Source organism: Carassius auratus, chromosome 2 (assembly GCF_003368295.1).
Source record: "Carassius auratus strain Wakin chromosome 2, ASM336829v1, whole genome shotgun sequence".
Classification (NCBI taxonomy): Eukaryota; Metazoa; Chordata; class Actinopteri; order Cypriniformes; family Cyprinidae; genus Carassius; species Carassius auratus.
Window position 1 is genome coordinate 20,561,028 of NC_039244.1, and position 17,157 is coordinate 20,578,184.

The following is a 17,157-nucleotide window of genomic DNA, read 5'->3' on the forward strand; positions in this document are numbered from 1 at the left end:
TCAAATAGAAAACAGTTTTAAATAGTCTAGTAAAAATATTTCACAATTTTACTGTTTTGCTGTACTTTGGATCAAATAAATGCAGGTTTGGTGAACAGAAGAGACTTGAATGTTTGTGGATACTATAGGCAACTTTATTTTTTCTCTAATTTCAAGCTTTTAATTGGCTTAGAAATCTATAACTGCTGGACAATAAATCTATGTCAATTAGCAATGCATTGTTCATATATTACTTTATATATCACCTGCTGGAGATGACTTGGTGAACCATATATTGTCACAATCTAATGTTAAATGTCTTCGTGTTTCCAAAAGTTTCTGTTTTTCTGTGAAAACAACTGTTTTCATACAGTGATAGCTGATAGATTAATCTACGTTAATACTTTAATTCAGCTCATCACTAATAAAAAAAACCATGAGCGAAAATTTCATCTAAATCTTGGAGGGGACAATAAACATACAATTTCTCACGAGCAAGTTTTGAAGGGGACACCATTAAAACAGGCAAAATTGTACTTAAGGATATGTGTACAGAGAGGAAAACGTTACTACTATTGCATGGAGACCGTTCCATTATCTTTCTTCTCAAAGTTTCTTTCTGGTTCATTAAAAAAAGCTGACTAAATTGACCAAAACATTCTTTGAAACATTTTTGTTGTTGCAATGTTTTTGAAGTTGTTTACACAATCAAGCCACCAAAATACAATGGAATTTGAACTTAACTTCAACTTTTATTTATTTATATAGCACATTTTATAGCAATGGTGTTGCTTCACAGTTATAATTAAAACGTGCTTATATAAAAACATTTGCCCTGCCTATCAAAATGAAGGCATAAACACTCTTAGACATACACTCTCACACAACTGTATAGTGAGATCCTTATAGACGTGAAAGAGAGGGGGGGAAAATATTATTTATTACGTCAATGACTGATTGTTCAAAAAGTGGATTAATTCAGTTAGGAAACACCTCCTCAGTGTGTTTCTCAAAGACACAATTAGTGCAGGAGACGTTCAAACTAATGGCACCTAATTTATCTATGATGGTTGGTTGATATACCAGAAGGGAGGCTACCCTCCTCTATGATGTTACTTTTCTCAGCACTCCTCCTCAGCACTGAAGGTGAACACTCGATGCTGATTGGTTCACCTGGCCTCCCCTTCCCCTTCACTTAGCGGTTGTAATAACATCAGCAGAATTTGGCACATTCGCGATAGAAAAGCGGACCTTTCATGCAACGTTAATGGTATTACAACTGTAAAATTACAAACAAAAATGTATACATTCTGAGACATGAACTGAAATGAATGGTGAAGTTAATTAACACTAAATCTTCCTCATTATTTGGGGGAATTGTACCCCCCCTGCCTTACCCGAGGAGCCGCCACTGTGTGTGTGTGTGTGTGTGTGTGTCGGTGGTGGTGAGGTAAAAGAGGAGCAGGCAGTGGACCAAAGCACTGTGAGGCAAAGCAACTCGAGATGTTTTAAACTTTCTTTTTTTGTTGTTGCTCCATTTGCATTTGTATTGTTTTACTACTTACACAGTTAGTTTAACCATATATCATTATATTATTTACAATACACATATTTCAATTATATTTTAGGGGGTGACAAACATCAAACATCCGGACCCCACCGACTGGCTGCTTTTCTGCTTTTTTGCTTTCCCACATTATTATTTTGTGTCTGTTCTGATTGGGTGGGCCAGCTGTCAGTCTGAGTGGGCCAGTGCCACCCTGGCCCTTATGTAGCCTCACCCCTGCTGCAAACCCCACTGGCTCCTCCTGTGAGATACTAGTTATCTTTTCCACCATAAATGGTACAGAGACTGGGCCTGTTCTCTCATTGGAGAATGCGGTGTATGGAAAGCCTTTTTAACATTTAATCTATAAGCTGTACTAGTATCTTTTTTCAGGTTATTAGTGATTATTTTTTAGATACTAGTCCCCTTTCCATTAAGTACTAGTACTTATTCATTAACTACTAGTGCTTATTTTTTAGTTACTAGTGCTTATTCTTTAGGCACTAGTGCCTTTTGTAAAGATTCTAGTACTTATTCATTAGATACTAGTACTTAATCATTAGATACTAGTGCTTATTCATTAGATACCAGTGCTTATTTATTAGATACTAGTACTTATTCATTAGATACTAGTACTTATTTATTAGGTACTAGTATTTAATTATTAGACACTAGTACTTATTCATTAGATACTAGTGCTTAATTCAATAGTGACTAGTAACTTTTATATTGTTACTAGTAACAAATTCAAAATTTTTGTTATTGAATTCTATGGGGATCCGTCATTGAGATATCAACTATTGAGCTTTGACTAGTATGTATTCCACTAGTGCCTAGTACTTAATTTTTATGTACTAGTAGTTATTCATTAGGTACTAGTATGTATTTTTTAGATACTAGTACTCATTCATTAGATTCTAGTACCTATTAAATAGACATTATATTAGACATTAGATAGATTATTTTATGGTTGGAAGATCCAAACATGGTCCATTATAAGATTTCTAACAGTCAGTCACTTATTAATTTTTTATATGTTAGTAGTTAATATAAACAAAGATGCCATGTATCTAAACAAGATATCCAGGACCTCCAGCAGAAATATAGGCCCACAACATAAATACAGCAGTATATTTAATTGTACACATGGGTTTCTTTTTATCTCTGTGTTCACCAAACCCATCTTGAGTGTTTGCTGCTAAACAGCTCATTTTTTAGTTTCATCAGACCATAGAAGCCAGTCCCATTTGAAGTTCCAGTCGTGTCTCATAAATGAATATTCTTTAGTTTGTTTTTGGATGAGCTAGGAGATTTTTTCTTGTAACCCTCCTAAACAACATGTGGTGATGTAAGTGCTGTTTGACAATTTTTTTTTAAGGTTTTCTGAGCCCGAGACTCAAATATTTTCTGCAATTCACCAGCTGTGGTCCTTGGAGAGTCTTTAGCTACTCAAACTCTCCTTCTCACCACACATTAGGACAATATAGACACACGTCCTCTTCCATGCAGATTCATAACATTTTCTGTTGATTGTAAATTCTTAATTATTGCCCTGATGATTGAAATGGGAATTTTCACTGCTCTAGCTCAACTTCGTCACCTTCAAAATAAATAAGCATTGTACACTAGGCTATATATGGTAGGCTAAAAATAGAAAATCAGTTTCTGGTAAATTTTGGCACAAAAAAAAATACTGTATCTTCAAATGTAAAACAGTGTGCTAGTTTGTCATTAAGATGCTCTTTTAAAACATCTATCATTATATACATTTGTAATATATATTTATCTTAAATTTATTTTATCTATTGTAAGTCGCTTTGAATGAAAGCTTCTGTCTGCCAAATGATTATTTAAATATTAGGGTGGAACAGTTCAACTTTCTCACAGTTCAGTTTGTTTCACGGTTTTAGAGTCACGGTTTCGGTATAGTTGTATATGCTATGTTTATGGAAAAACTATACTTTCAAAAAATATATATTATCATATTATTAAGAATATTCTAAATACAAGCAACAGCACAAATACATACAATAGAGAAAAGATACAAATAAAATAAACTGACTTTCAGGTTTGTTTTTGGTAGGTCTTGTATTAGTTTTTAGGTACAGAAATTAAAGTAATCAAATGTAAAACAGCATTGCATTTTGGACTATAATTTAAAGATTATTCTTTAAGTAAAAAAAAAGCTTTTTAATCAAGAGCAGGGATTGATTTCTCGGTTGTTGCTGTTCGATTAATATAAAGACTGTCACTTTAAGAGAATGTACTGATCCAGTGTTCATACTAGTATTGAACAAGAGTGAATGATTTGTAGAGGTTTTTTTCATCGCTGTTGTTGTAATGTCTGGGAATCCAAAATGCGGATGCATCAACAGAAACATATATTATCTGAACCCTGTTTGTTTTATGTGTTATTTATTTAAACCATATTACAGATGCTTTGTGAGATTTAAGTTGGACAGCGGTCCCAGCGCGTCGAACCGTGTGTGGTGAACTGAACAGTTCGTTTTTTTCAGTGAACCATAGTAAATATAAATGTAATTCTGACCGATCTGCTCCCTTACTGGCGAAAATGGCTGGGATTTTGCAGCAACTTGCTGCGTCTGTGGTCAGGGCTTTTCTCCTTTCCCTCTCTGCTCCCCCTTTGCGCTCCATTTTTTGCGCGATTTTCTAAGATAAAGCCTGCCTCTGGATATAGCCAATTAGGCAGTGTTTCGCTGATGTTTGGTCATGTGGTGGGTTCATATCACTCCGCGATCGCCTGATTCGTAGATTCATAAGACCTTCAATTAATTCGCAGTTGCATAACAATGGCCAGTCCGCCCCTGCTAGTACCTAAAGAATAAGTACTAGTACTTAATGGAAAAGATACTAGTGTCTTAAAAATAAGTACTAGTAACATGGAAAAATATACTAGTACAGCTTATAGATTAAATGTTACAAAGGCTTGCCATATGCGGTGCTTACACGAAAGTGAAACTAAAAGGGAAACTACACAGGCTCGGATCGGTCACTGAAATCGATCGTTTACCATCAAGCCTATGCTAAAAAAACAACCTCATCGTTGTGGTTAATAAGACTTGAGATTCCGTTCAGTGCACACCGAGAAGCATCGCGGAGAGAGAGAGAGAGAGAGAGAGAGAGAGAGAGCCTTGTGACCATCTGTACCTACTCTAAAGTCGATACATTTTAAATTTAGGGTTACGTAAGTGAACTTTATTTTATTAATTTCTTTGGTATTTATTGAAAAATAAATGTAGGGCATCCATTCAATGTTTTCAAATCAAATATACATTTTGTTTACAGTCTGGTTTTTAAGGACTTGTATAGGTAGCCTAATTATATTCCCATTTAATTAGTATTTAAGGTTTATTTTAACTTTGAATTACACACTCTAATTATGTGAGTACCCTTTCTGAAAGAGTGTGCTTACTCTGAAATTTATGGACCCGGGTAAACCTAACAGTAACACATTCAATCTCAGGATGTTTGTTGTGCCATTCTGTTGTGCATCTGAATCGCATGATGTTGTTGACAAAGGCGATGCTATGCTGAGGCCACTCCCTGTCTGCACTCTGCAGACTTTTGTCTTACTGCTAGACATGTTAACGTCACAATGTCTGGTAATGTGTTTTTACAAATCAATTCAGGCTTTACTTTTCACCACAAGAAGAATAGTGTCCTTCCAATTGGTCCTCATAGCAGCTGAAAAAAACAAACTTTTATTTTTACTTTAGAATTTTATTCAAATTCTGAATAAATTATATGTAGCCTAAAGTTTGCTTCCTTTATAATCTCTAAACAGCTGTAACTAACTTCACTTCATCACGATTTCACAAAGTTTTGTTATTGAAGCTTCAACTTCATCTTCAACTGCATGCACAATGAGTCTCTTTACTTTGTGTATGTTACAATGAGAGGACTTGCGTGTATGCAAAACTCTGTTAAAAAAAAATCCAGTGTTTGAACAGCAAGTGAATTCAGATTAATTTGACCGCAGTGGCCAGTCAGAGGTGTTGTAATGATTCCACTGAAGGGGAGCGTAGTGAGAACCCAAGTGCAGTTTATTTATAGAAGTGAAATCCAAAACATCCAAAACATAATCCAAACAAGAAATAAAGACTTGACTAGACTTTTTTTGTTCATATATATTTTTTTACATTATTCTATTTGCAGTAACCATATAGTTGATTTTTCCTTTAGCAAACAGGAAGAGCTACAAAGAGCTAGCATGTCTAAAGCCAGATTAATGCCTTCGCCAATATGTTTGGTGGAGAATGTGAACGGATCACTCAGCACCTGTAAGGATGCCATTCAGTTCCTGTGTAGGATCCATGAGCCGGTGGTGGTGGTGTCTGTGGTGGGACTCTATCGTACGGGGAAGTCCTATCTTATGAACCGCCTGGCGGGACAACAGTCAGGTGTGAGAACGTCGAGAAATATCATCTTAATACATATCAGCTACATGCTAATTATAATAATAAAAAGATGGTTGTCTCATGCAGGCTTTGATCTTGGCAATACTATTGAGTCGAAGACCAAAGGCATCTGGATGTGGTGTGTCCCACACCCCTATAAAGAAGGACACACTCTGGTACTGCTGGATACAGAGGGACTTGGGGACGTGGCCAAAGTGAGGACAAGAATAAAGCTGTAGAAGTAATAGTCTTGTTGATATATTTTGTGGATGAATAGATCTGAAGACACTCTGTGTTTCAGGGAGACTCTAAGAATGACAGCTGGATCTTCTGTCTGGCTGTTCTGCTCAGCAGCACATTGGTGTACAACAGCCGTGGCACCATCGATAACACTGCAGTGGAGAAGCTGCAGTATCCTGCCACACAAACCACTTCCTCTTTCACATACAGTGCAGTCCATAAGTATTGGAACAGTAAAGACAAAATCACTTTCTCTGCTGTGGAGTCAAGACATTTGCAAATATGATAAAAAGATGAATATGTGACAAAACTGCAAATGTCACATTTTATTATTAGGTCTTTCGACATATACATGTTTTACCAAATAAAAAGTTCAGCACTTTTAGAGGTCATCGCACTATTTGATGTGAGCATAAATATTGGAACAGTTCAATAATAATCAGGCAGATGTAAAAGATTAAAAGCTAATATTTAGTTGCAGATCCCTTGCATGCAATCAGAGCAGTGAGTCTGCAACCCATAGACCTCACCAGACTCTTGGTCTTATTCTTTGAAATGCTTTTCCCCAGCCTTTAATGCAGCCAATTCCAACTGTTGCTTGTTTTGGGGAGTTCCTGTCTTTAGTCTCCTCTTCAGCTGGTGAAATTAATGTTCAATTGGATTTAAATCTGGAGATTTATTTGGGCAATCTAAGACTTTTCATTTCTTTGCCCTGATAAAGTCCTTGACTGAACTGGCAAAGTGTTTTGCGTCATTGTCCTGATCCAATATGAAGTGCTTTCAAATGAGTTTTGGTGGCATTTTCTTGAATATAGGTAGCCAAGATGATTTTGTACCCTTCCAAATTAATTCTGCTACTACCATCATACAAAAAGTCATAATTAAAATTAAGATTCCTGTTCTAGAGACAGCCATGCATGCCCATGCCATGACCCCACCTACACCAAGCTTTACAGATGAGGTTGTATGCTTAGGATCATTTGCTATTCACTTTTTTTTCTCCACACTTTTGCTTTACAGATAAAGGTTAATCTTTGTCTCGTCGGTCCATCAACTCAGTTCCATAACTCTACTGGCTCACATTTGTGAATAATCTTGCCTTTATATTTTTTGGTGCTGATGATCAGAGGTTTGCATCTTGCTGTGTAGATAAATGACAGAGCATCACCCCAGCTTTCTGGAGGTTATTGGTGATTTTACAGACATGTATTTTAGGGTTAATTTTCACAGCTTTTACGATTTGCCTGTCATCAACTACTGTTGTTTTTCCTCATCTTTTAGCACCCCAAATTGCTTGCTTTTCTTTCAGAGTCAGCTTCCTCGTCTTTATCCTGGTTTGTGTGTGTCATCATTGAATGCAGAAGGCTTAGAATGCAGAAGCAATGGATATAACTGATAAGACACAGTTATATTTTAATATCTGACACAGATGAACACTTAGAAAGACCTGTGAGGCAATTGTTCCAAAACGTATGCTCACATCAGAAAGGGAGATGAGCTCTAAAAGTGCTGATCTTCTTAGCTGGTAAAACATCTTTGTGTTGAATCACCCAATAATAAAATGTGACATACATGTCTCATACATGTAATATTAATCTTTTAATCACATTTACAGATTTCTTGACTCACAGAAAACAGAACAATTTTGTCTTTACTGTTTAAGTACTTATGGAGGGCACTGTATACAAACATACACTTCACAAGATGCTGTTATTTCTTAATGTGCTGCAGCTATGTTGCTGAGCTCGCTGAGAATATAAAGATCAGATCAACAGAAGTAGCAGATGAGGAGGAGGAAGAAGAGGATTTTAAGTTTGTGCAGTTTTTCCCATCATTCACCTGGGTCGTGAGAGATTTCACCTTGGAATTGGTAATTGAAGGAAATAGAGTGACTGAGGACGAGTATCTTGAATTTGCCCTCCAGCTCAAAAAAGGTATTTAAGAGAAACATAAACATAGCTAGAATTTGAAATATATGTAAATAAACAGTGACTGAATACTGACCAAAGAAAATATTTATTAGTGCATTTGGTGAAAATGTGCTATTTTCTCCTAAAAGGTATGAGCAAGAAAGTCAGCGACTACAACCTGCCTCGTCAATGCATCCGAAACTATTTCCCGTCCCCCAGGAAGTGTTTCGTGTTCCCTTCTCCAGCCTCACCTGAAAACATGACACGTTTAGAAAGCTTGCAAGAGCGGGACCTTGTACCCGATTTTCTGGAGGTCACGGGTCGTTTCTGTGACCACATCTTTCACAATAGTGTCGTGAAAACAGTGAAAGGAGGACACGGAGTTACTGGCAAATGTGAGTGTTTTACTAGTTAAATATGAAGAAAACTCAGTGTTCAGACCCATGAGCTTTTAGAATTGAAAGGTAAATCTGTTTATGTGTTTGTGTGTTGTCAGTGCTCGGACATCTGGTTAAGATTTATGTAGACACAATCAACAGTGGTAAGGTGCCCTGTCTGGACAATGCTGTTGTTACTCTTGCAAATCTAGAGAACCAAACAGCTGTTCAAGAAGCTTTGAAAACATATCAGACTGGGATGGAAAAGGTATGACACACATTATCTTATTAATTCACTCAGTGCAGTTACTCATCAGACTGGGCTTTACTTATCTAAATTTGGCTTTTACGGGGTTTTTAGTTGAAAGTAAGTGTAATTAGGAAGCAACTTGACATTACTTGATTAATAAAGAAGTATACAGATCACTTGGGCAGAGATTAGTTTTAGAGCATCATCTGTTAACCATTTACTATGATAAGATTCAACATGAAAAAAGTCTTTTGTTAGTCTGTTATTACATTTTTGTATTTTTGGACCCCAGATGTGCCGGCTTTTTTTCTATTTTCATGATCAATCTTTTTTATTAAGCTCCTGTTTGAGAATTCTTCCATTGATCTGTTTGCTTCTGTTTTGATTTAGTTTTTGCTGATATGGAAATTTTCAGCCAATAAATAAAGCTGTGCCTTTGATACACAAAGTTATTCATGTTTTGAAATGGCAACAAGCCATTCAAACATGCTGCTCTTTCCAGATGAAGAACAAGTTCCCAGTAAATGTGGAGGATATTACCTCAGAGCACCAGAAGTTTAGCAGTCTGGCCACCTCTGAGTTTATGAAACTCTCTTTTAAAGATGAAAAAGGAGAATACTTGAAAAAACTCAAGGCAAGTTTCAAATGCACATCTCACAATAATGCAGCTGTTGTTTGAACATATTCTTAAATATGCCTTGTTTCATTGTGCATTATTTTAAATAATAGTTAGCTGAAGTATTTAAATATTGCAAATTATGTGTGAAGTGGTGCACATATGGTCATTCCTTAAACCGTAACTCAGCTATGATAGTATATCATACTTTTTCCAGCATATATATGTGATGCATGTGTTTTTGTATGTTTAGGAAGCTATAGATGAGTACTATGTAGGTTTGCTGCAGGAGAATGAGATGGCATCAGAGAAAAAGTGCAGAGATCTGCTGAAGAATCTGTTCTCTGACATGAATAAATGGCTGCAGGAGGGGAAGTACAGTCAATCTGGAGGATATGAGCTCTACTGCAGAGACAGAGACACCGTTGTTGAACAGTACCGCAGAGAACCCAATAAAGGTGTATTGGTGAGGACAAAAAGTGTATCTGTGCAATTGTTCTTTGAATATAGATGAAGGTATATTCTCTAATATATGTCTGTTTATGTGCAGGCTGAGGCCGTTCTGAATGAGTTTCTGAATGAGCGAGGACCAGAAGCAAACAGCATCCTCTACACAGATACAAAACTCACTGAAAATGACAGAATGTTTCAAGGTAAATCTTTACCAACCTAATGAATATTTGTAATTCATAACACGATTTCAACCCTGGAGCAATTTAATGGACCCAAAAGCCCAAACTGATACTCAAGAGCATTTCTAAGGCATCTTAGAGTTCATCATATTTCAAATATTTCTTTCTTATTTTCTATCTTGACTGACAGAGGAAAAAGAAAAGAATGCTCTGCTGGAACAGAAGTATAAAGAGCAAGAGGAGAAACGCATGGAGAGTGAGCGAATGTTGCAGGCAGAGAAAGAGCGGCAGCAGGACCAAATGAGGCAGATGCAGGAGAAGTTCAACAAGGAGCTGGAGCAGCAGAAGCAGGAGATGGACAGAGCCATTGAGAGCAAACTGAAGGAGCGGGAGGAGATGCTAAAGAAAGGCTTTAGCGAGAAAGCTGATCTCCTGAATGAAGAGATAGCCAATCTAAAAAAAGAAAAGGAAAGTTCTGGTGGTTTAATGAAGGAAGTTGTGACGCCAATTTTAGGAACTTTGGCAGAAATCCTTCCAGCTATCCTTAATTATAAAGTGCTGATGAAAGGACTCAAAAGAATATAATGACCCTTTCCATGCAAATCATTGTTACATTACAAATGGGGTCATTACAAAATAGGTTTTGAAATAGTTGTACTGTATTTATTTGTTAACGAGTAATGTCCTAATTCACATACTTAATGTACTGTATACAGTACTGTGTAATAAAAGTATATCCTGTGTTGCTGGTGATGGGAGTTTGGGTTCTTTGCCGGAATTAGTAGTTCATTCGGGTATTTTTCACCTACTGTTTTTCAAATGCCATGAATTCTGACATACTATGCCGTGTGTGGTTTTCTTTTGCATACTATATATCAGGGAAGTATTTGATTTCGGACATAGAGACTATTGGATGAGAAACTAAACTGGGCTGGATTGAACTCATAAACATAAGTTTTATTGTTCGGCAAACATTGCCATATATAAGTCATGGGCTAGTAGGTAAGGAATGTTCACAGATGAAAGTAACCACAACGACATCACCAACCAGTGATGTATTCACCATAGATAAGGAGTAAGAATATATTAGCAAATGCATGCATAATACACACAGCCAGTACTTTTCCCCTGAATTGAGAAATAAGTGCAGGTTTCTATTCTCCCATTAACTAACCTGTTAATAATGTACTGTTTGTACAAGACACAATCACCCTGAATCAAGAAACACTCATATTTCACAGAAAACTGTATTCATTACATTCAGCATATAGGGGTGTCACAATAAACAGCATAGAGTTTCTTCCATCTGATTACAAGCAAACTAAAAACAAAAAGTGAATACACTCTAATTCAGTTTAAGAACATTTGGTCTGTTCGCTAAACTGAAGCACAGAGTACCACAATACTCAAATAAAACTTGTAGCAAATCATAATTGAACAGTACTCAAAAATATATTTTTATATAAATTATAAAATATATTTTATTATAATATATTTACCATCAAATTGCAACAAACCACAGTGTTAAAGAGGAATGTGATGCTGCTACTTTACATTAAATAACAGCTCATTATTATCATGTCTGCCTGCCATGCTCCAAAAGTACCATAAAAGTTGCCCAGATGATCTCTGTAATATAGTTTGTGAAGCATATCATCAGATAACTTGAAATATAAGAACACATCCATTCGTTATCTGGACTACTTACATTATGTTTCTTTTGCCTTTTATTCATACTTGACAGCACTAATCATTGCAAACTATTATTTGGATAACAAGTATCATGGAATTTCTTCAGAATTTCTCATTTTGTGATTCACATATAAATAACAACAGTAGACAGATTTGGAAGTACTTTGGAGTGAATAAGAGTTTCAGTTTCATGACTGTTATCTGTTATCATGTTATCTTTATGAGCATTATGGATGTTGATCGGTGTTGTTATGTAACCCTCCAGAAAATTTTTATCCACAATAAAAGCATGCGTGTGTGAACTACCGTTATTTGTGAGTGTGTTTTTGTTCTGTAGTCACTGGTTAGCTGTGTGAGCGTGTCTCTGTACTGTTGGTATCCTCCAGGTTTCAGGTATGATCCATCAGAAATGCTTTTTTCCAGCTTATCAAACACCACAAGCAGAACTTCCTCACACTGCATGAGAGACGCTTGATAATTCTGCTGGCACATATCTTGATATTCATCATGAATCTTCCCCTAAATCATGAGAAGCATCGAGAGAGAGCAAAACTGTTTATACTTTTATTGGTTATAAAGACATAATATTGCAAATGGATTGAATCTCCATTACTTGAATCTGTGCACATATTCACTATAATAAAAACTAGTGCAGCACTGAGTTTTCTAAGTTTTGAAGGGCCATACTTTAAAACTATTTTAATTAATTACTTTTAAATCATTGCATTTATTCTAAATGTATAAGATTGTTCAGTTTAATATGATTTAGTGTGTATTATAAGTACATTTAGTATATAGTGCGAGTATGCAAATTAGGACACCGTTTCAAGTTGATCTCTCCATATCCGTCAATTGTCTGTTCTTTTATACACAGTCCATTGATCATTGGTTCTTAGCAGAGATTCACAATTGCCATAAATTATTTCTCTTTAGGAGATTTTCTAGGCACACACCTGTTCCTGTAATTATATGGCCTCCATTGACTGTTTTTGGCTCTGCATTGTTGTAGATATAACAACAGAAGGTTTTTGCCTGCTCAAGGAACTCTGAATCCAGTTCTTTCTTTGTCACTTCCTCCATTCTTCTCATGTTTTGTGTACTAGCTGGTCGAGGAAAAACAAAGCAGTTCCTCACCGCAAAGAAATTGCGAAGACAGCGACGGGGCAGGTTATTCCTTTCAATCTGACTTGAATAACCTAAAAATAAGATAATTATGGAATCATAAGATATTAATTAAAGTAAGTCACAATAAGCCGTTAATGTTAAACAAATAAACATCGAAACAAAAGATACACTGTAAATCACAGCTTCACTTGGCTTATTGATTTTATAAATCTGTTACCTCACAAAGCATATTAAAGGTAAAATATATGTATTAATATGTTACTGGTAATGGTATGGTTAATACCATCGTTTCACTCATAATGAAGAACTGAAACTATATTTTATTGATTATATTATATGTTGTAAACTGTGCACATGACATTATGAGTGCAAATTTACTGTATGCAATGGACACTTTAATGTTATTCCCAGTCAAAATATTTGTTCCTATTCTATTTTAATGTGCGGAGGCAAGTTTTAGTAGGCCATTGTAGGTTGATTGGCACTTCATTTCAGGAACCTATATAGCAACATTGGCTCAGTATTTCCCATATTGTGAAAGATGTCACAATTTGAAAACTTATTTTTTTACTTAATATGTATGCATTATGATGAGTGTTTCACTAGACTAACTTCATATAATTTTACGTAATTTATTTGAATGTTTTTTTAAAATTACAAAACAAAAGGATTGTCTGTGATAGCATTTTTGTACTGTATGTTTAGTGTCAACTCTTTTTTTCCCACCTTGTTTTAATTCCAGTGCACTTTCCAGATATTCGTCTGATGTTATTGGTTTATCAGCTTTAATTAGTTCCAAAGTAAAGTCACGAACAGCCCAGACAAATGATGGAAAAACATGCATGAAATCTTTACACACATCCTCGTCTTGACTCACTCCTGCCTTCACACGAATGTTCTCCGTCAGCTCTGTAATGTAACTACATTCAGCACTGTTCAGGAGGAATAACTGTGCTGCTATTTATGAACTGTTTTTATAAAGTGTTAACTCTTAAAACATTATATGTGTGTGAGAAGGATACTGCAGCTTTTCCAGTGCCGTGTTGTCAATGACCCCTAAGCTGTTGTACACTAGAGTACTGCTGAGAAGAACTGCCAGACAGAAGATCCATGTGTCATGTTTCTCATCCCCCTAAAACATTAAAAGTATGTGATTTGCAGTAAGTGGCCACTTATTTACATTTACATTTACATTTATTCATTTAGCAGACGCTTTTATCCAAAGCGACTTACAGATGAAGACAGTGGAAGCAATCAAAAACAACAAAAAGAGCAATGATATATAAGTGCTATAACAAGTCTCAGTTAGGTTAAAACAGTACACGTAGCATGGGATTTTAACTATAATAAATAAAAAGAAAACAGATAGAATAAAAAAATAAAAGAATAGAGCAAGCTACACATACACAAACACATACATATACAATTGCATAATAAATAAAAAGAAAATAGAATACAAAAAGATTAGAAAGGTAGTTAGATTTTTTAAAGAATAGAATTAGAATAGTGAGTGTAATACTTCATTTAGAAGCAAAATGCCATTCAGTTTAGAACTAATATGTAAAGTCCAAATCATTTTGAGCAGTGAGTCTTCTCACCTGGTGATTAATTAATTGAAAGTAAAAGCACAAGACAAGGTGATGGTAGATTTTCATTCCTATAGAGAAAACATTGCTACGGATACTGTGTACTTTTCCTCCTCACATTTTATCGATACCGATACCGTTACAGATACTTATCGATTCTGTTATCAATACTACTAAGTTGTTGAAAATTTCAAGTTATTGTATTACAGCTGAACTTTAACTGTATTAAAACCCCTTTATGTGCAAACATCGCCGACGGCCCCAGTTTATTATTGTTTCACTTTCACAGCACGTTAAACATCACTGTCTTACTTGATCTGGACAAACTGTGCATCAATTGGAAGTTTAAAAACTCTAGCTTCGATATTTGATCAATATTTTGATAAAACATTGTTGCAGTGACAGATATTTAGTGGTTTATGTCAGGAGTGCAAAATAATAAATCCGTATTATCCCACATTTTGAATAGAAATTCACCACTCATTCATATTCAGTCACGTCAGCAGCGGTTTATTTGTGTTCACATAGACTCACTGAACAGCGATTTATAGACCATAGATGCATATCCGCGGAGATATATGGATATATTTACTGATGTTTACTTCATATTTCTTCAGACAGAATCATCTTAAAAGGCAATTACATGGAGCTCTACAAACGCTGTTGAAGTAAATGTGTAACAAACATGTTGGTTTTGATTAGCAGCATTCTTCAAAAGTATCTTTTTTTGAGTTCTGCAGAAAAACAAATGTCAGAGGTTTGGGAAAACATACGTAAATGATGAACGTAAATGTAAATATACGTAAATGATGATACGTAAATACTTTTAAGTAGGCTAAATTAATAAACTACTTTTCACTAGTCATCACTATGCAGAAGAATAACAGTGAAGGCTGCAATAAAATGTTTGAGAAATAGCTACACATTCAGCAGATCCAAAGCTTGCTGTTGGTCAGAATGTCTCTTCAGTTAAGATTCCCCCAGTTACTGCAGAAAATAACATGGTGTAATGGTCAATGCGGACATTTACTTACTTTCTCATTGGCTCTGCTACTTGCCAGTCAGAGAAGTTTATTTATTATATATAATAAAGATTATGTCCACTTTCTTGGACTGAATGCACTGCTTGGTGTTCACAGGTGCCTGAGGAGTGAAGTCTGCAATTTCTTCAGCAATGAAACACTTCTTTTGATTACTAGAAAAAATAGAATTATTAAATACATATTAAATATAATTAAAATAAATGTGTGGCATGTTTAGAGAAACAATCTTTTTTATATATAGCTAAGACTTCACTTTGAAATTACACGCATAACTTTTTTCCTGTTTTACTCTCTCCCTCACATTAGCTTCTTATATATATATATATATATATATATATATATATATATATATATATATTATTTTTATTTTTTTTCAGTTTCCAAAAACGTTAATGTCTTCCCGTCTATTTTCAGGACTGACAACCGCTTTCTCAGAAAACACACGCTGTGTGTGAACTGGACAACTTGTAGTAGGCTACATGACTGGTTTCCCTGTGTAAGTTACTGCGACGGAGAAATAAACTGTGTATCATCTAAAGCAGGGGTTCTCAACCTTTTGAAACTCATGGCCCACCAATGACTGTTTAAAAACTTGCCGAGGACCACCTTTGCAAATATGATGATGAACACAGAATAACAGAAAATTCAAAAAGTACCATGATGTACAGGGGCGTAGCAAGCTTTTCAAAAGTGTGGGGGATGGATGTGGTTTGTTTATAAACAAAAATGATGAACACATTGACAGAGGGGTACAAAATGCAGGGCTTAAAGTTCTCTGGCACTGTGCGGGATTTCCGGCTTGCAGCGTTTGGCTGGGAAAAAAATAATCCTACATAAAAAAATAAAAAAAAAAAAAAAAAAGAGAAAAAAAATCAGAACAGGGGAGAAAAAAACGCAAAATCAGAAAAGGAGAGAAAAAAAAGCCCACACAAATATTTTTTTCTGGTGGTATAAATAATGTAACAATTTACTGTTTTTAAACATTAAAATAATATACACTTTAATTTCATAGTTCTTCAACAGGTATGCAAACAATATCCCAATAATAGCAATTAGCATTAGTCAAAAAAACGAAATATAATACCGAAAACACTCGACATGTCAACAAAACGATTGACTAAGTTCCCGCCTCCTCAACACGAGCTGACCGATAACACCAAGAGAGGCGGGACTTAAGGCAGAACAGCCAATCATCAGCCGGTCACACTCAAAGCCAGTGTCAAGTTTGAGAGGGGGGGGGGGGTGAGGCAGCCGCGGCAAGCGCAGACACAGAGCGGTCAGAGAAACGGAGGAACGACTGTTGTAATGCGTTTGTGCAAAACTGCGGAAAAACTGCAGAAAATGTGCGGGTGTCGAACCCTCTCACCGGGAAAAGTGTGGGTGTTAAAACCCCCACATCCCCCACGGGTGCGACGCCCCTGATGATGTACTATGCTGTTATTTATGCCACTGTAGCATCCTAGGTCAAGTCAGCTATATGGACTATTAAAACTGTCCTTGTGTAAAAAAGACTTGACATGTTTACTCAGTTATCATTTATTCCTGTAACAATGACAGGGCAAGTCAGACCAGTGACTGGGTCAGACACACAAGGGGGAACACTCTTTTAACAAATTAATGAAAAATACTTCCCCACATCCAGGCTAACATGCCTGTAACATCAGGTCATACACACAAGAGGGGAACATTCTCTCAAATCATTAGCATAAATGTTCAACAAAGTTCATTCACTGCAATTTACAT

General features: G+C 35.8%; 1 protein-coding gene and 1 long non-coding RNA gene across 3 annotated transcripts; one reads left to right on the top strand and one right to left on the bottom strand.

Moving 5' to 3' along the window:
* The first annotated feature begins 4,459 nt into the window (after window positions 1-4,459).
* LOC113120151 (guanylate-binding protein 1-like) lies at window positions 4,460-10,721 on the top strand. Of its 2 annotated transcripts, none has more exons than XM_026290095.1 (11): window positions 4,460-4,730; window positions 5,729-5,946; window positions 6,031-6,158; window positions 6,245-6,354; window positions 7,915-8,117; window positions 8,243-8,488; window positions 8,590-8,738; window positions 9,223-9,354; window positions 9,590-9,802; window positions 9,887-9,989; window positions 10,159-10,721. In XM_026290095.1, exons 2-11 carry the CDS (start codon window positions 5,757-5,759, stop codon window positions 10,551-10,553), a joined length of 1,869 nt encoding a protein of 622 aa, XP_026145880.1. In that variant the 5' UTR covers window positions 4,460-4,730; window positions 5,729-5,756; the 3' UTR covers window positions 10,554-10,721. The 2 variants fall into 2 exon arrangements, with proteins under 2 accessions (XP_026145880.1, XP_026145888.1); XM_026290103.1 differs by having other exon boundaries at window positions 5,855-5,946.
* Window positions 10,722-12,658: 1,937 nt separating this feature from the next.
* LOC113111003 (uncharacterized) lies at window positions 12,659-13,913 on the bottom strand. Its single transcript, XR_003293246.1, has 3 exons — window positions 13,808-13,913; window positions 13,512-13,705; window positions 12,659-12,856 (listed from the first exon to the last, which is right to left on the bottom strand). It is a non-coding gene; the product is annotated as an uncharacterized LOC113111003 (long non-coding RNA).
* Window positions 13,914-17,157: the final 3,244 nt, after the last annotated feature.